Source organism: Scomber scombrus, chromosome 12, assembly GCF_963691925.1.
Source record: "Scomber scombrus chromosome 12, fScoSco1.1, whole genome shotgun sequence".
In the NCBI taxonomy this organism is placed as follows: Eukaryota; Metazoa; Chordata; class Actinopteri; order Scombriformes; family Scombridae; genus Scomber; species Scomber scombrus.
The window spans coordinates 29,415,217-29,430,216 of NC_084981.1; the positions used below are offsets into that span (position 1 = coordinate 29,415,217).

Sequence of the window (15,000 nt, forward strand, 5' to 3'; positions counted from 1 at the left end):
GTACTTTTACTGTAGTAGGATTTTAAATGCAGGACTTTTACTAGTAATAATAAAGTATTTTTACATTTCTTTTTTCTACTTTTAAGGTACTGAAGGACTTTAAGAACTTGTACTAGTAATAGAGTATTTTTACACTGTTGTATTGGTGCTTTTACTGCAGTACAGGATCTTATACTTCTTCCACCACTGACTTCTATTGAAATATTTCAGTTTTTTTTATCCGTGAGAGCGATAAATGAAAATCAGATTTTCGGGCTCAGTGGCAGACTTGTTAAGACAGAGATCGTTCCTGTGCAGTTTGACTGACTGGTTGTCTGACTGACTGTCTGCCACATACCAGACTACAGTTCAAGAGTTCAGTTAATTCATGAACTCTGTCAGGGCACCACACCCAGCCAACGGCACATTAAAGCCATCTGTACGAGTGTGTTTGTGTTTTTGTGTCCTCATGCATTAGTGATTCTACAGTATGTGTGGAAGTGTTTAAGTGTGTCTGTACATGAATGTGTGTTAAAGCTGCTACACACCCACACAGGTGTTTTCACTTATTCTGCCTGATTGAGCTCCTTGTGGGGCGGAGACGGACTCTGATTGACGGTTCACACTTATGATGTTAGCTGTGTTGCACTTGTCTGAATGAAACAACTAAAAAACCTTTTATTATTCTTATCTTTCATCCAGCGGCTGCACCGTCGCGCCTCTATCATGGTTCGAATGTTGAAGAGTTTCAGACGAGGAACATCTTTAAGAAGTCTGTTTTTTCACATGTTTGCATTTTTGTGTTTCTTTTTTGCCATTGGATTTATTTTATTTTATATTGAATAAATAAGCATTAGTGTGGGGGGGGGGAGGACGTGGATGATTCTGCATCGATGCACAAAAGTGAAAAATCAATTTTCTACGTGATGTTGATGGAAAGAAAAAGACGGAGCTCAACTGCGAGGGCATTGCAGCATCTACAGCGTCTACATGCTAGACTTCATCACCACAAAAGGAAACGGTTGTAAGCATTTCTTTTGATTCAATTACTAAATAATTATCGCACTTTGTCCACTTATGGTAACATCAGTGGTTTGATCCCCTACTCGTCCAGACCGCATGTCAACATGTCTTTGGGCAAATGACTAAAAACCCAAATTGCTCCTGATGTGCCATCAGTGTGTTCATGTGTGTGTGAATGATTAGAAAACTCCTTCTGATGAGCAGGTTGGCACATTACATGGCAGTGTATGAATGTGTGTGTGAATGGGAGGATGTGGCATGTAGAGTAGTGTAAAGACAACAAACGCGTTATATAAATAGTCAGTAGTAGTTTACTGTGTATGACAAACAGGATGAACTATTTTTTATAGATGTTTTTGTTTGGCATGTGTAATAGAATTTTTGCTGTTTGTTGTTGATTCCACTTGCCTCCAATCACATTTTAGTTTGTACCTGTATTATGAATTCCCATTGGTCTTCAGTTCATAAATTCTGGCTGTGACGTCGGCACAGTGCCAGTATGAGAGGATAGAGCCCATGGTAGGTTACATGAAGCACAGAAAGTGGCGACTGCATTGTACTCACTTTAATGTGTCAAATTGTTCATATTTTGTCAGTGTTTATACTGTAGTTAGCTTCCTTAGCTCCTAAGCTAAGCTAACATTTACTAACTTTTCTATAGAGCTGTGCCTTAACATTGCTGTGCCTACGTGACTGACCAGTGGATTTTCATGCTGTATTCAGGCAATAAAGGGTCAAAAGTCGAACAGTGTCGGTCTATACTTCACACAACACAACGCAGACTGAAGAAGACTGAATAATAATGAATCTAATTCATATGGCTGTCTGTTAACCTCTGTAACAGTTACACATGGTGGGATCTTCAGAAGGCCCAGTTATTAGAGAAGTATCATGTGGTGTGCTTTAAAGAGGAGGTTCATATTTATTTTTTGTTCTTAGATCTTCATTATAGTGACACAGTGATGATATTCTGGTTCACATACAGTCATTCTGGCAAGAGTGCGCTGTCTACCTGGACAGTATAGTTTGGTAGAGGAGGAACGATGGTCTGGATCTGGTTTCCCTGGTTTGGGTTCCTTGGTTTCAAAGAAGGGAAACTTAAAGGGAAACATATCATCCCTACGTGGCTGTCTGTTATTTATATACTGTTCTGATGTCGGATGTTAAACGTGATCAAATTTATTAAACTTGAGGTGAACGTATGTAGAAATGTTGCCTGCAGCTGTGGCTCATCAGGAGGTAGAGCAGTCGCCAACTGGAAGATTGGCAGTTCGATTCCCGGCTCCTCCAGTCCACATGCTGATGTGTCTTTGGGCAAGATACTTAACCCCAAATTGCTCCCATTGCTGCACCAATGGTACATGAATGTGTGTTAATAGTTAGTCTCCATCCTGATGAGCAGGTTGGGGCCCTGCATGTGTGAATGTGTGAATATGATGTAGTCTAAAAGCACTTTGAGTGGTCATAACGACTAGGAAAGCGCTATATAAGTACAGTCGATTTACCTGCAAGTCAAAAATCAGGGCTTTATGCATCCTGTGTTAGTTTGTCACGATGAGTAGCTTGGATAGACCCAAAAATGCACTTTATTGGCCAAACCAGGAATAACTGACTAAACAGAAAAACACAGGCCGAAAGACCACTGGTAAAACCTACACACACACAAGAGAAACACAGAGAGAGGACAAAGACTGAACAGAAAAAACCAAAACATATATAGACATGATGGGGGAAATAACTAACAGGACACAGGTGAGAGAAGCAAGACAGGTGAAACACATGAGGCAATCAACCAAGGAAGGGGAAACACAGGAAGGAAAACTAACAAAATACAGAAGGGGAGAACAACTTTCCAAAATAAAACACGAACTAACACAGGATGTGACATTAGTTGTCTTTATTTCATGCTGCGTTTCTGCGTCTGTGAGGGTGCAGCTTTAATATATATGATTACAACTCTGCAGACATGTTTGAAAACACTTCCTCTTCACACCAATAAGGAGTTATCTAATACAATCAATATAGATGTTTAAAAAAAACAAAAAAAAACTGCCACAACTGCAAAGCAGAAGTGAAATCCAGCGCAGCAGACAAGCGTCCTCTTGTCAGACACATGCACATTTATTATATTTATTTAAGTGGTTGAAAGATGAACACACAATGCATCCATCTATCCATCCACCTCACCTTGGTCATATGCAAGTAATATTTTATTACCTTTGCTCATGAATTAATTGACACAATCATGTTATTGGTTGAGTTTTGACTTGATGGGTCTGCAGTCATTATTGTAGAATTCATGGCAGAGTTGTTGTATTGGATGCATTAGATTGTCTGTTTATATTATAATAAAATCATCTCTGAACCAGAACCCTCCTTGTGATGGAGGACTGGAACCAGTTCCTCTTTCTCTCTTTCTCTCTCTCTCTCTCTCTCTTTCTCTCTCTCTCTCTCTCTCTCTCTCTCTCTCTCTCTCTCTCTCTCTCTCTCTCTCTCTCTCTCTCTCTCTCTCTCTCTCTCTCTTTCTCTCTGTCTCTCTGTCCACACACATATTTTACGTTATCCAAAGTTCTTGTTGTCAGATTAAATATTTATCAACTGTATTCACAATAGAAGAGAAGTTATGAGTTTACCTATGAATTGTTGTTGTCAGGTGATTTTTTTTTCTTTCTATGATACAACACAAGTTAAATTTTAAGAACCATGATTGTTGTTTTAAAATGTTTTGGGGTTCTTTTGTTTATTTATTAAATTAAATTACAATGACTGTTTCTTGACTTTATTTAAAATATGATATCCTAATCATTTCTTGTAAGTTCCTTTTTGTAAACTGAAATAACATGAAAAACCAAGTTCACTGAACCTTGGTGAACTTTGGTCATATTTGATTTCTTCAACAAACAATGGTGTTTGACTGCAGAAGGAACCTGGTTACATCCATTGATGCAACCCAGTGTACAACAGGTGTAAGCACTATTTTTTCATAAAAATGTGATTATGTACAGAAAAATAAACGTGAACTAAAATGTGGATAAATGTAATCTGCTTTTGCAATGCAACAGAATGGTTTTTAACACATTTTACATCAATGGCCACAACTTATTTAGAAAAAAAGGGTTGTTTTTAGGATTTGTCCTGCTTAATGCTGACCAGAAAGAGACACTTGTCATCACATTAAGACTGCATTACTGGAATTAGCCTCAAAAAGCAGAAGTAAGGAATGCCTCGGTAGCCAACTGGTTACAGCACATGACATGTAACAGCAGTGTCTGTGGTTCAATTCCAGCATGGGCCCTATGCTGCAGGTAAACCCCCCCCCCCCCCTTCTATGCCCCCCTCCCCCCACACACACACACACTTCCTGTCCGCCTCTCAGCCACCAACTAACGCAAAAACGAAACAAAAACTTTAAAAGAAAAACAGAAGTAAAATATGAGGAACAAACACAGAGCGACAGCCGTCTGAGGTATAAAATAGAAGCAACACCATTAACTGCTCTCATTCGGGACTTCTGCTGAGTTCGTGCAAGATGACGACAGAAAAACGGGAGACGACGTTCACTGATAATGTTTATGAGGCTGGAGGTAAGATTTAATTCTCCTTCTTTTATCAAACCAGATCTCGTAAAAGGTTTATGAATCGTTTTACCTGCTTTGTACGAGGAACGGGTCATTAAAACTGAATAATTGTTGACGGGGACTAATTTTGACCTTTGTGCTGTGGTTGTTTTAACTTTAATCAAGAGTTGAGCTGTGTAGTCTAGTATGATCGGTTCATTAACAGCTACTAGGAGGAGCTCTAAGCTTCTTGTGTTGAAGTCATAGACTGTATATAAGAAAATGGACGTAACATCCGTGACTTCACCCATTGGTGTGCAGTTTTAAGTAACTTAAAACTGCATTCTATCAAAAGGCCACCAGGGGGCGACCGTTTTGGTGTCAAAAGGACTTCTGTCTCTATACAAGTCAATGGAGAATTCACCAACTTCTCACTTGATTTCTAACCTCAGTAAACGTTTTCAAAATGTGTTTATGGTCTCAATCGCTAGTTTTAAAGCCTTCTTCAATGCAGTATGATGTTCATTTGGGACATTTTGGCCTCCCTGATTTTATATGTGACGATAAAGCAGGTAATGCATTAGGGCGTGGCTACGTCGTGATTGACAGGTTGATTGGTTCACAGGTTCAGGAGCGCGGACAGAAAGACTGCAGGAAATAGCTGTGAACTTGTTTCACACCAACAGTTTTCTGTGGAGTTTTGTGGTTATAGTCGTAACAGCTAACTTGGTTAGCATAACCAAGTTGCCGGTGTAGACTGTGGTAGATCCAGCTCTCGCAACCTCCCCCGCTCCGTCCTCTTGATCCTCCTGATGCCCATATAAGTAGAATCCTTGTTTTTACATTTCCCGCATGCACCTGACATTTTCAAGATCCAAAACTATTGGCCTCCGAGCAGCAGTCCACAAACCAATGGGTGACGTCACGGATGTTACGTCCATTTCTTATACGGACTATGGTTATACCACCATGAAAAAATGGCTGATGCACATCCCTACTCTGTACAGATTTAACTGGGTGATCAGTGAATAAAAGTGGGATCCTACAGTTCGTCCCTGTGTGTGGTTACCTTTAGGTGACAAAGACACTTCCAGACTGAGAGGATCATTTCTAACTATTAAAAAACTATACATGCCATGTCTCACACTTCAAGTTGAGTCTAGTTTCTATATTTAACCACAACATTTCCCAAACCTTGATCAAGTAAACTGTGGAACAAGGTAAACTCTATTTACCTGGGATACAATTGAAGACAAGAAAAAAATTGCCCCTCAGGGAAAATAAAGCTTATTAAGTGCTCTGAGTTGCCTAAACAGATCCATAAAAACCTTAAGTCATGCTTTTAGTTGCTATGAGAGGACTTTGTAGGGGGAAACAAACTAAACACGCTGTCGGTGAATGTTTTGAAGATATGTTTACTTTACCGATGCGTTCATGATTATATGATGACAGAAAAATGTTATCTGGGTGGCATTACGTTCCTGGTAAAAAATGTATTTGATGTTGCCAATTAGTAGTTCAAGTTCCACTTTATTCATGCCAATTACGGAAACAATAGGATAAATGATAAAAGATATAAAGTAAACAAACAAGAAAATACACATAGAAGACAGAAAAACCACAACAGATGAGGAATCTACCATAGATAAAGATCCTATGCTGTAAGTATTCAGTATATACAGATGAAAGCAGCATAGCATAAATAGAGCAAAATTGACTTGAATAATGTACAATGGGTATACAAGTAGTAATTGTTCAGAGACAGAGTTGTACTGTTTGGTATTTTCCTGAGCTTGAAACTCACAAAGACAAAGTTGTTGTATTTTGGTTGAAATCTGGTCTAATTACCAACCATACACCCTGTTGTAACTCACAAAGTTGAACTTTATCCAACCAAAAATTGGCACAGAAAATAACATTTTGATGGGTTAAAGCAGGGAAGTCAGTAAAAGGAGTCTGCGTTGATCTATAAATGAATGTGAGTGATTGTTACAATATCTGCTGTCTCCTTCAGAAGCAGAGTAGAGGTTTCTGGCACACCTTTACCTACTTCCAAGGTGCATGGAGAAAAGAAAAGAGTCTAAAACAAAGTCAAAGATCCAGCAACACTTGTACACTAGTATACAGAACAACTGAAGTAATAGGCCAACGTGTTTTGGCTTGTGGCCTTCATCAGTGTCATCATTTATTTTTTGCATTTATTTCCTTCTGCTCAACATGCAGTGTAGATATTTCACTTTATATATATTTGTGTTTGATTTCTGTTTAGTTTTTTTTGTGTTTCTTCTGTTTCAGAGGGAATTGAGGAAGAAGACGTCTATGTTAATGCAGAACATAACACTGGGGATAAAACACCTGCAACTTCAGGTACACAATGTGCTAATTAAAATATTTTATAATCATGCATAACAGAAGACAGTTTGTGTTGCAAGTGACTCAAAATATAGGACTGAATGTGAGATTATCATGGAAAAAGGGTAATGTGTTAATTTTGTTTTGCATTAAAAATCTACTTTTTGACACTGTCGCAGTGATTAAAGTGAATTGTTATTTTTCGACAGATAAAAGGTTTCGGCCTTTTATACCAGTGGCAGTGGGTTGGGTGATACTGTTGGTAATCATGGTTCTCCGTATCCACTGTGAGTATTAACCCGTCAATCTGTTTCATCAAAACAAAGCATCAAAAGATATTTACTTGATATAGAAATGTTGCTGTGTCTCTAATTTCATACTTCTATACTTACACTTAAAATTTTGAGTAGATAGATGCATTAACATTGAGAAGTATGGAAACATGCAGCACTATTATCCCTTTTCCACCGAGCTGGAGCCGGTGCTGGTTCGGAGCTGGTGCTAGAGCTAGTGCTCAGTTGGTGCTAACCCAAGCACCTCTTACGAAAATAAATGTATTAAGACAAACACACAGACCAACACTTCTCCTGTTTTTACACTACAGTTACCTCTGTCATCTCCACCAAACTGAGCAACGAGATTAAAAGTTCAGACCAAGCCAATCGACACCTTTCTGCGGTCATCAAAGCCAAAGAAAACTTCAGTAGTCTGACAGATCAACTGAAGGAAGAAAACCAGCAGCTGAAGGAAGAAAACCAGCAAGTGAAGGCAAAAAACCAACAGATGAAGGAAGAAAACCAGAAGGTGAAGGCAGAAAACCAGCAGCTCAGGGCAGGAAATGAAAATACTACCACTACTTCCCCATTACGGATTAGGGCAACACCAACCTGGATGACATGGATAGAAACAACCTCACCTTGGTGGAATCAGACTGAGTGGAGGTCATACTACTACAAGAGAAAAAGTTAGTTAATACCTCTTCATTCTGTCCCAAAAGTTACCGATAATTAATACAGTAATCCAAATGTTTTCCTGTCTTATTTCTCTCAGAGAGACAGACTGAACCTTGTCAGTCAGGTTGGTTTCACTTCCAGGACAGCTGCTATGCGATCTGGAGCAACACAAGCAGCAGCTGGGAAGAAGCTCGAGACGACTGCAGAGGCAAGACGGCAGATTTGGTTGTTATAGAAAGTCCAGAGGAGCAGGTAAGACTGAAAGACTTTTAATGGCTGCTCATGTAATTAGAAAGTATCTGAGCTAGTATTTTTGGCTGCAATGTGTTTCAAATGTATGTGCATGGGAGTCTCATTTTAAGACAAAATGCATTTCTGGATACTTAAAATAATAAAGAGAAAAGTAAACTCCAGAGTAATGCCATCCAAAATAAGTATATCATTAGATAATGTGTTTCTAAGGTGTTTGGGGCCAAGCACAATACCCTTATGTCCTTAATGCATGCTTTGAGTTTAGTTACCTGATTGGATTCATCTGGCTTTATTGACAGATATAATTAAGTATCGTCTGCATAACAATCGACATTTAGGGAGTGTTTCCGAATAATATTACCTAAAGGAAGCATATATAAGCTCAGTAGTATTAGTTCGACCACTGAACCCTGAGGAATACCATGTCTAATTTTTTTGTACATGGATAAATACAACATAAACCAGCTTAATGCAATTCCTTTAATGCCAATTAATTGTTCTAGTCTCCATAACAAGATGTGATGGTCAATGGTATCAAAAGCAGCAATAAGATCTAACAGGACAAGTACAGAGAGAAGTCCATTATCTGATGCAATTAAGAGGTCATTTGTAACGTTCAGCATTGCTGTGTCTGTGCTATGATGGGCTCGAAATCCAGCCTGAAAATCCTCACATGAACTATTGTTATGTAGAAAGTCACAAAACTGATTGACAACTGCTTTGTCAAGGATCTTGGAAAGAAAGGAAAGGTTAGAGATAGGTCTATAATTGGGGAGTTTTTCCTTGTCGCCAAGTGCTGCTCATGGAGGAATGTTGGGTCTCTTTAAATTAAATTAAAGAGTACGGTCTAGACCTGCTCTATGTGAAGAATGTCTTGAGACAACTTTTGTTGTGATTTGGCACCATACAAATACTGATTGATTTGAATTTCATGGAAACTAAAGCAGTGGTTGGTCTAACCCAGAAGTGTCCAAACTATTCCATAAAGGGACATAATGTGGCTGCAGGTTTAAATTCCAACACCAGGCTTGACTCATTTAATCAACTGAACTTGGTTGAATTGTGTGCTCTTGACTGGTTGAAACAAAAACCTGTAGGAACACGGCCCTTTATGGAACAGTTCGGACATGCCTGGTCTAACCACAGGGTCAGGGTCCACCTGTTGGTTTCATTGGAACCGCTTTGAAACCTGTCTTTACGACTTTTCCATTTGGAGCCAGGACTGTCCAAATAAGGAGTGCTGAGTGTTGCCTTTCACATAATGGAAACACATCCTGCTATCTCATACTGAATCAGGTAATCAAGTAAAATTAAAGTTAGAAAATACAAATAGTCATATTTTCTAGCTCTGGGTATAAAAAGGATCGACTGCAGGTACCGTTTGACAGGAGACATATTGATACTACTTGGTACCGATTTATTTCGGTCAATACCTTAAAGGTATCGAGTACTGAGACCCAGCCCTACTTGTGACACACCACTGAGGAACATTCTTACGGTTCTGTTTAAGCAACTCAAAGCAGTGGGCGAAGATTAGTGAATGGTGACAGTCTTTGATACAGTAAATAATGAAAATGGAGAACGTTGCTTTTATTTTCATGTCATTGCTGTTGACTTCTCTCTCTGTGATCATCAGGAGTTCATCAGTTACATCACTCAGACCGGTTTGAGGATCAGCAGCTACTGGATCAGCCTCAGAGCTGAAGCTGACGGCTGGCAGTTGGTTAATGGAAGTGATCTGACGAAAGAGTAAGACACTCTCTGATCCATTCACGATCCAAGGAATGATAAAACGTGTCAGTCAAAATCTAACCATCATGTTCTCCCCTCAGCTCCTTGATGCAACATCCTGCTGACGGCCATCGTTGTGCCATTTTTGCCCAAGAGAGCGATGGATGGAAAGCTGTGAGCTGCGAGTTAAAATATGGATGGATCTGTGAGAAGAAAGCTTCAAGTGATTAAGTGCTGAATTGTTTCTGGATATTTTCTACAGTTTTTATGTTTGGTGTCAGCTGGCTTTACAAATATCAAAGATAAGATATAAAGATATTGGGCATCTTGCAGGAATTAATGTGAACAGATTTGTTGCATTTACAAGTGTTTTAAAGCCTGTGTAAAGTAAGAATAAATATGTGTTCTGAGTTTGACATACCACAGGAAAGTGTGTTGTTAACCACCCTGCCAAATTTGAATGATTAAAAAAATCGCCAAATATATGAAATTAGGCTTCAAAGTTGTGTAAAAGTCTGCCTATTTCTCTGCTCCCAAACGCTGTGGGAGTGCCCGCCGAGTCCGTTGAAGCCCCGCCCCCTACCAAGTGTCACCTGTCAATCAAAGTCACCACCTCTACCAAAAACATGGACGCTAAGCCTGAGAGCTTTCTGCTGCTAACTCAGCTGCTAGCTCGGTGGCTAGCTCAGCTAACTGTAGACTGTAGTAGTAGTAGTGTGCGCTGAATGTATTTATACCTCTACAGCAGCAGGGGCGGGTTTATGCTCCGGTGTGTAACTGTGCTATTGGTGATTTTCAGACCCGCCCATTAAATCAAGACACAGAAATGTTGAAACACAGTTTGTGAAACCTAGCTCCACAATTCAAATCTAAATGGTTGAAAAGCTTTTTACACCTTTTTTAGAAATACATTTATGACCTATTTAATGTGTTTAGAAGAAAATGTCTGAATTCACTTTACACGGTCTTTAAAATAATTTGTGGCATTCATCAATTTTTTTTAACTTCACTCTGAGGTTCGAACTACATTTGGATAAGAATATATCATATGAAACGGTCCTGGCAGCGGGCTCCTTGACTTCTGAAATTGCAGTTTTGTTTTCACCTAATTTACAATGCAACCTGGTCAGGGAGAAGGAGAGTTTAAGCATGGTCTTTTTTCAATCTTTGATTTTGTCTGTACTTTTTTTAGTGCACTTCTTTCATATTTAATATTGGACCAGGGGTGTCAAACTTATTTGAGTTCAGGGGCCACATAGAACCCAATTTGATTTCAAGTGGGCCGGACCAGTAAAACTATTGCATAATAACCTACAAATAATATATGCAGTTTTATACGTTTACTGAAATACACCAATAAATAAAGAGATGCTGATAAAATGTCTCCAAACCCACAGAGCCAAATTCAAATCTGAGGATCAGAAACATTGACTGTGAATATCAAGTGAAAATAGAAAGAGTGTTTTATTGAAAAAGTTTTCTACAATTTTCATAGTTTGAAAAGTTATCCAGAGGGCCAACTGGACCCTTGGTGGGCCTGTTCTAGCCTGTGGGCCGCATGTTTGACACCTCTGATCTAAATGTCCCAGCAAGTTCAAGCTTTTTGTTTTTTCTGTTAAAAAGGAAAATGAGAACATCTGCATATTGTCTTCTCTTGTTCAATAAAAATACTAATAAATACAACATTTCCATCACTGACTTTCAAATATATGCTGACAAATGTAAATATACATCTTAAATACGTCCCATCCTGCAGGCTGCAGCCAGGTACTTCTCACCACATAAAGGTTAGGGTTAGGTCATCGCCTATATAGCCCACCTTCAGCCAGTGCTGCTCACAGATCTGTTGTCTCTGGTTCTAAACAATGTCCATTTTCAAATTCATTCAAAAGATACGCAAATTATTAACAATCAGTTACAAACTGTGACGTACGTTTAAAAAGAGTGAATTAGGTTATATAAATCAAGCTTTAGTTTGGGCAAATAACTAAACAGTAAGATAAAAATAACCCACTGTTGTGTTGGTGCTTTATGACACAATGGCTAAACTTTCATCCCAGTGCTTTATGTGTGCAGTTTATACATGATCATTACCTCATTGACTACTTATGCTATAATGTTCACAGTTTGCATTTCTTGGTCCTATCACTGTGTCTGTCATGTACGTGGTTCATGTGCAACACAACACAAATTTCCTTTGGGGACAATAAAGTTTATTTTATCTTAAAACTGAAATAAAAAATGAAAATAAAATGTCACAAAGATTGAAACTGTTTGTTTGAGGCTCTGTCAGTGTGTATCAGAGGCAGCTTGACCTGTGTGCTGTATGTCAGACACACACACACACACACACACACACCGGGTCACGCTGAGGTCTGTGGCCGAGTCAAACGGGCCGCGGCTGCATTCCTGCGTGGAGGTTTGTGTTGATACGTGCGTCGCGGCTCTGCGCGGCTGTCTGGGCTCCCGGCCTGCGAATCCAAACACGGAGGGGTCGGGACCTCGCTGTATTTGTTCAAGGCCGAGATAGGTGTCACCGCTGCGGGGTTACAGCGAAGCAACGCCAGGCATAACTGGCTCCGGAATGACAACAAACACAGCCGGACTGTTGTTCCAGCTAATTTGCTGGTGTTTTCCCAAAGCCGGGGCTCAACTCACAACACAGGACGTTTAACTCGATCAGTGTTCCGTTTTTTTATCTGTTTTATTTTTCACGTAACGTGTTGTTGTTGCCTTCACTGTTCCTCCCGCTCAGAACTTAACCCGGGCCGACCGAGTCCGGCTGGGCCCTCGGTTCTGTTTTAATAGCTTCCTTTCATCGGCTTTAAATTGTTATGATTGGCCGACATAATTCAGCAGCCGCTTCAGTTAACAAAGAACCAGCATGAAAACAAAAAAGGACATGAACTGACAACCACCCAACCGATGAACCTCCCGACTTTTAATGGAAATTTTATTGGTGTACACACTCACACACACACACACACACACACACACACACACACGTTTTTTGATATGTTTGTTTTTCTGACTCAAAATATGTAAAACGTTAATTGATAATATGAAGTTATGTAACCTCCTGCAAAGTCAGTACAGTTCATTACTTTGGTCAGAAGCATCGTTGAGATCCTCAATCACAGGCCAGCAAAATCATATCTGATGTGCTTATATTAATTTTATACAATTAGACGGATAATATTGAGCCGAGAGTGCAGAAAATATACAAATAAATATTTCATAATCCTCCCTCTGACCTACTTTACTCCGTCACATCCTTTACCTTCTTTCACTGATGATTATTTAACTGTTTCTCAACTTAAATATTATGTGTGTACAACCTTTGCACATCTTTGAAATCAACTTCCTCTTCAAATCCAGACTGAGAACAAGTCACAGGTCATTTTTAATGTCCAGTTCTGTTATTATAGGAACATTACTGCCTGAGTATGAATGTGTGTATATTTAGGTGAAGTCAGATTTTTAACTTGTAAAGTATGCAGTGATGTCTTTTTTAACTACTCTGATGTTAACCCTTTACATGCTGTTCAGAGTCTAATTCAACAAATGAGAGTTGTAAAAACACCATATACACATTTATTCTAGCTGGAATTTTCCTAATATTAAAATAATGTGGAAATAAAATACATCACTGATATACATTTTTGTATATGCAAATGTACAAAAACTCCTGAATATTGCCCCTTTTCACATTGGACCAATAAAATGACACAGAAGTGGACTCACTAATTCTTCCAGCTAATCTTTGATCTCTTTCTATCTGCATATGTTCTCATTCACATGTTTAAGTAGTATTAGTGTACTAGGCTAAAAGTCTGTTAGCTGTGTGACTTTATATCTGCGCTGTGACTTATTTCAGAACATATAAACACTGTAAATACACCTGTTACCTGTTTAACGTGGTTAAACTGGAGACAACGCAGCTACACCACATTCAGAACTCAACTAGCTGCTAGATGTGATGTTGAGGAAAAACACTACCTATCTTTAGTGGGGGTCTTTATCACATAAACCTGCATTTATGCTCTAATTTATGTGCAAAAAAATGATAAAATGAAGGATTTTTGCTGCAATGTAAACACCAGCTGCTTATTTACATTATGTGTGTATCCAAAGTCTGACAGATCTTATTCCCATGTTCAAACTAGGGATGTCCAATATTATCGGCCCTCTGATATTCACTTAAAAATGTAAGATCGTGAAGTATCGTATCGGGTTTTTATAACCGATATTTGTTCTGTAGGCTTCAGCATTTCCGAGCCTGCATGAACGCAGCATGGGACGTTTACCGCCGCTTGATGACGTATAACAACAACACGCTAGACTCGTGGGTTTCTAACCGTAGCTAACCGTGGCTAACAAGTTCGTAGCGTCCACCGCCATGTACACGAACACACAAACAGAAACAAGGTTTACCTCCTCGTTGTCATTTTCTCTGTTATGCTTTCGGCGAGTCGGCTCTGTGACGTCACCGTCAGAGTCCGGTGGGTCCTATCTGGGTCCTATCTGCGTCCTATCTGGGTCCTACTCTGCTGAGTCCGATGGGTCCTATCGGGGTCCTATCTGGTCCTATCTGGGTCCTATCTGGGTCCTATCTGGGTCCTACTCTGCTGGAGACACAACAGCTGAGAGGAGCAATGAGAGGACGTTCCTATAAAGGTCCCGCCTCCAGAAACGGGGCTTATGTATGTGGTTTGGAACTATTTCCAAGTGTTCCCTACGGATAGTAAATGACTGCAAAGCAGCATAATAAATATGGCAGTGACATGTTGGCTCTTTGTTCCATAACTTAAGTTGAAGTTGTTCTCTTATTTTGCACAGACAGTGTTTACATGAGGAAAGCCATGTTGCATTTATGTTTGCATCCAGTGGAGCATCACAGTAAATTAGACATAATGTGTTAATTCAACAGTAGGAGATATGTTATGTTGTTACCAGTAACAGTTTTGGTGTGAAAAGCCTGCAAATATCGGTATCGGAAATTAAGAGTTGGACAATATCGGAATATCGGCAGAAAAGTCAATATCGAGCATCCTTAGTCACAGCACATCATAATGGAAGAACAGTTCCCTCAGTGCAGCGGTATCATGAGTAGAAGATATGTTATTTTATTCTAATTTCAGGTTTGGTTCCTG

General features: G+C 39.4%; 2 protein-coding genes across 2 annotated transcripts in view; both read left to right on the forward strand.

Annotated features, from left to right (window-relative positions):
- The window catches only part of LOC133991890 (uncharacterized), a 527,851-nt gene that overhangs the window by 56,609 nt on the left and 456,242 nt on the right, over window positions 1-15,000 (forward strand). The gene's annotated exons all lie outside the window — the stretch shown is intronic.
- Window positions 4,496-10,078, forward strand: LOC133991569 (C-type lectin domain family 12 member B-like). Its single transcript, XM_062430024.1, has 7 exons — window positions 4,496-4,586; window positions 6,855-6,926; window positions 7,121-7,198; window positions 7,516-7,875; window positions 7,962-8,116; window positions 9,753-9,865; window positions 9,949-10,078. The coding sequence occupies exons 1-7, from the start codon at window positions 4,532-4,534 to the stop codon at window positions 10,076-10,078; spliced, it is 963 nt and encodes a 320-aa protein (XP_062286008.1). The 5' UTR covers window positions 4,496-4,531.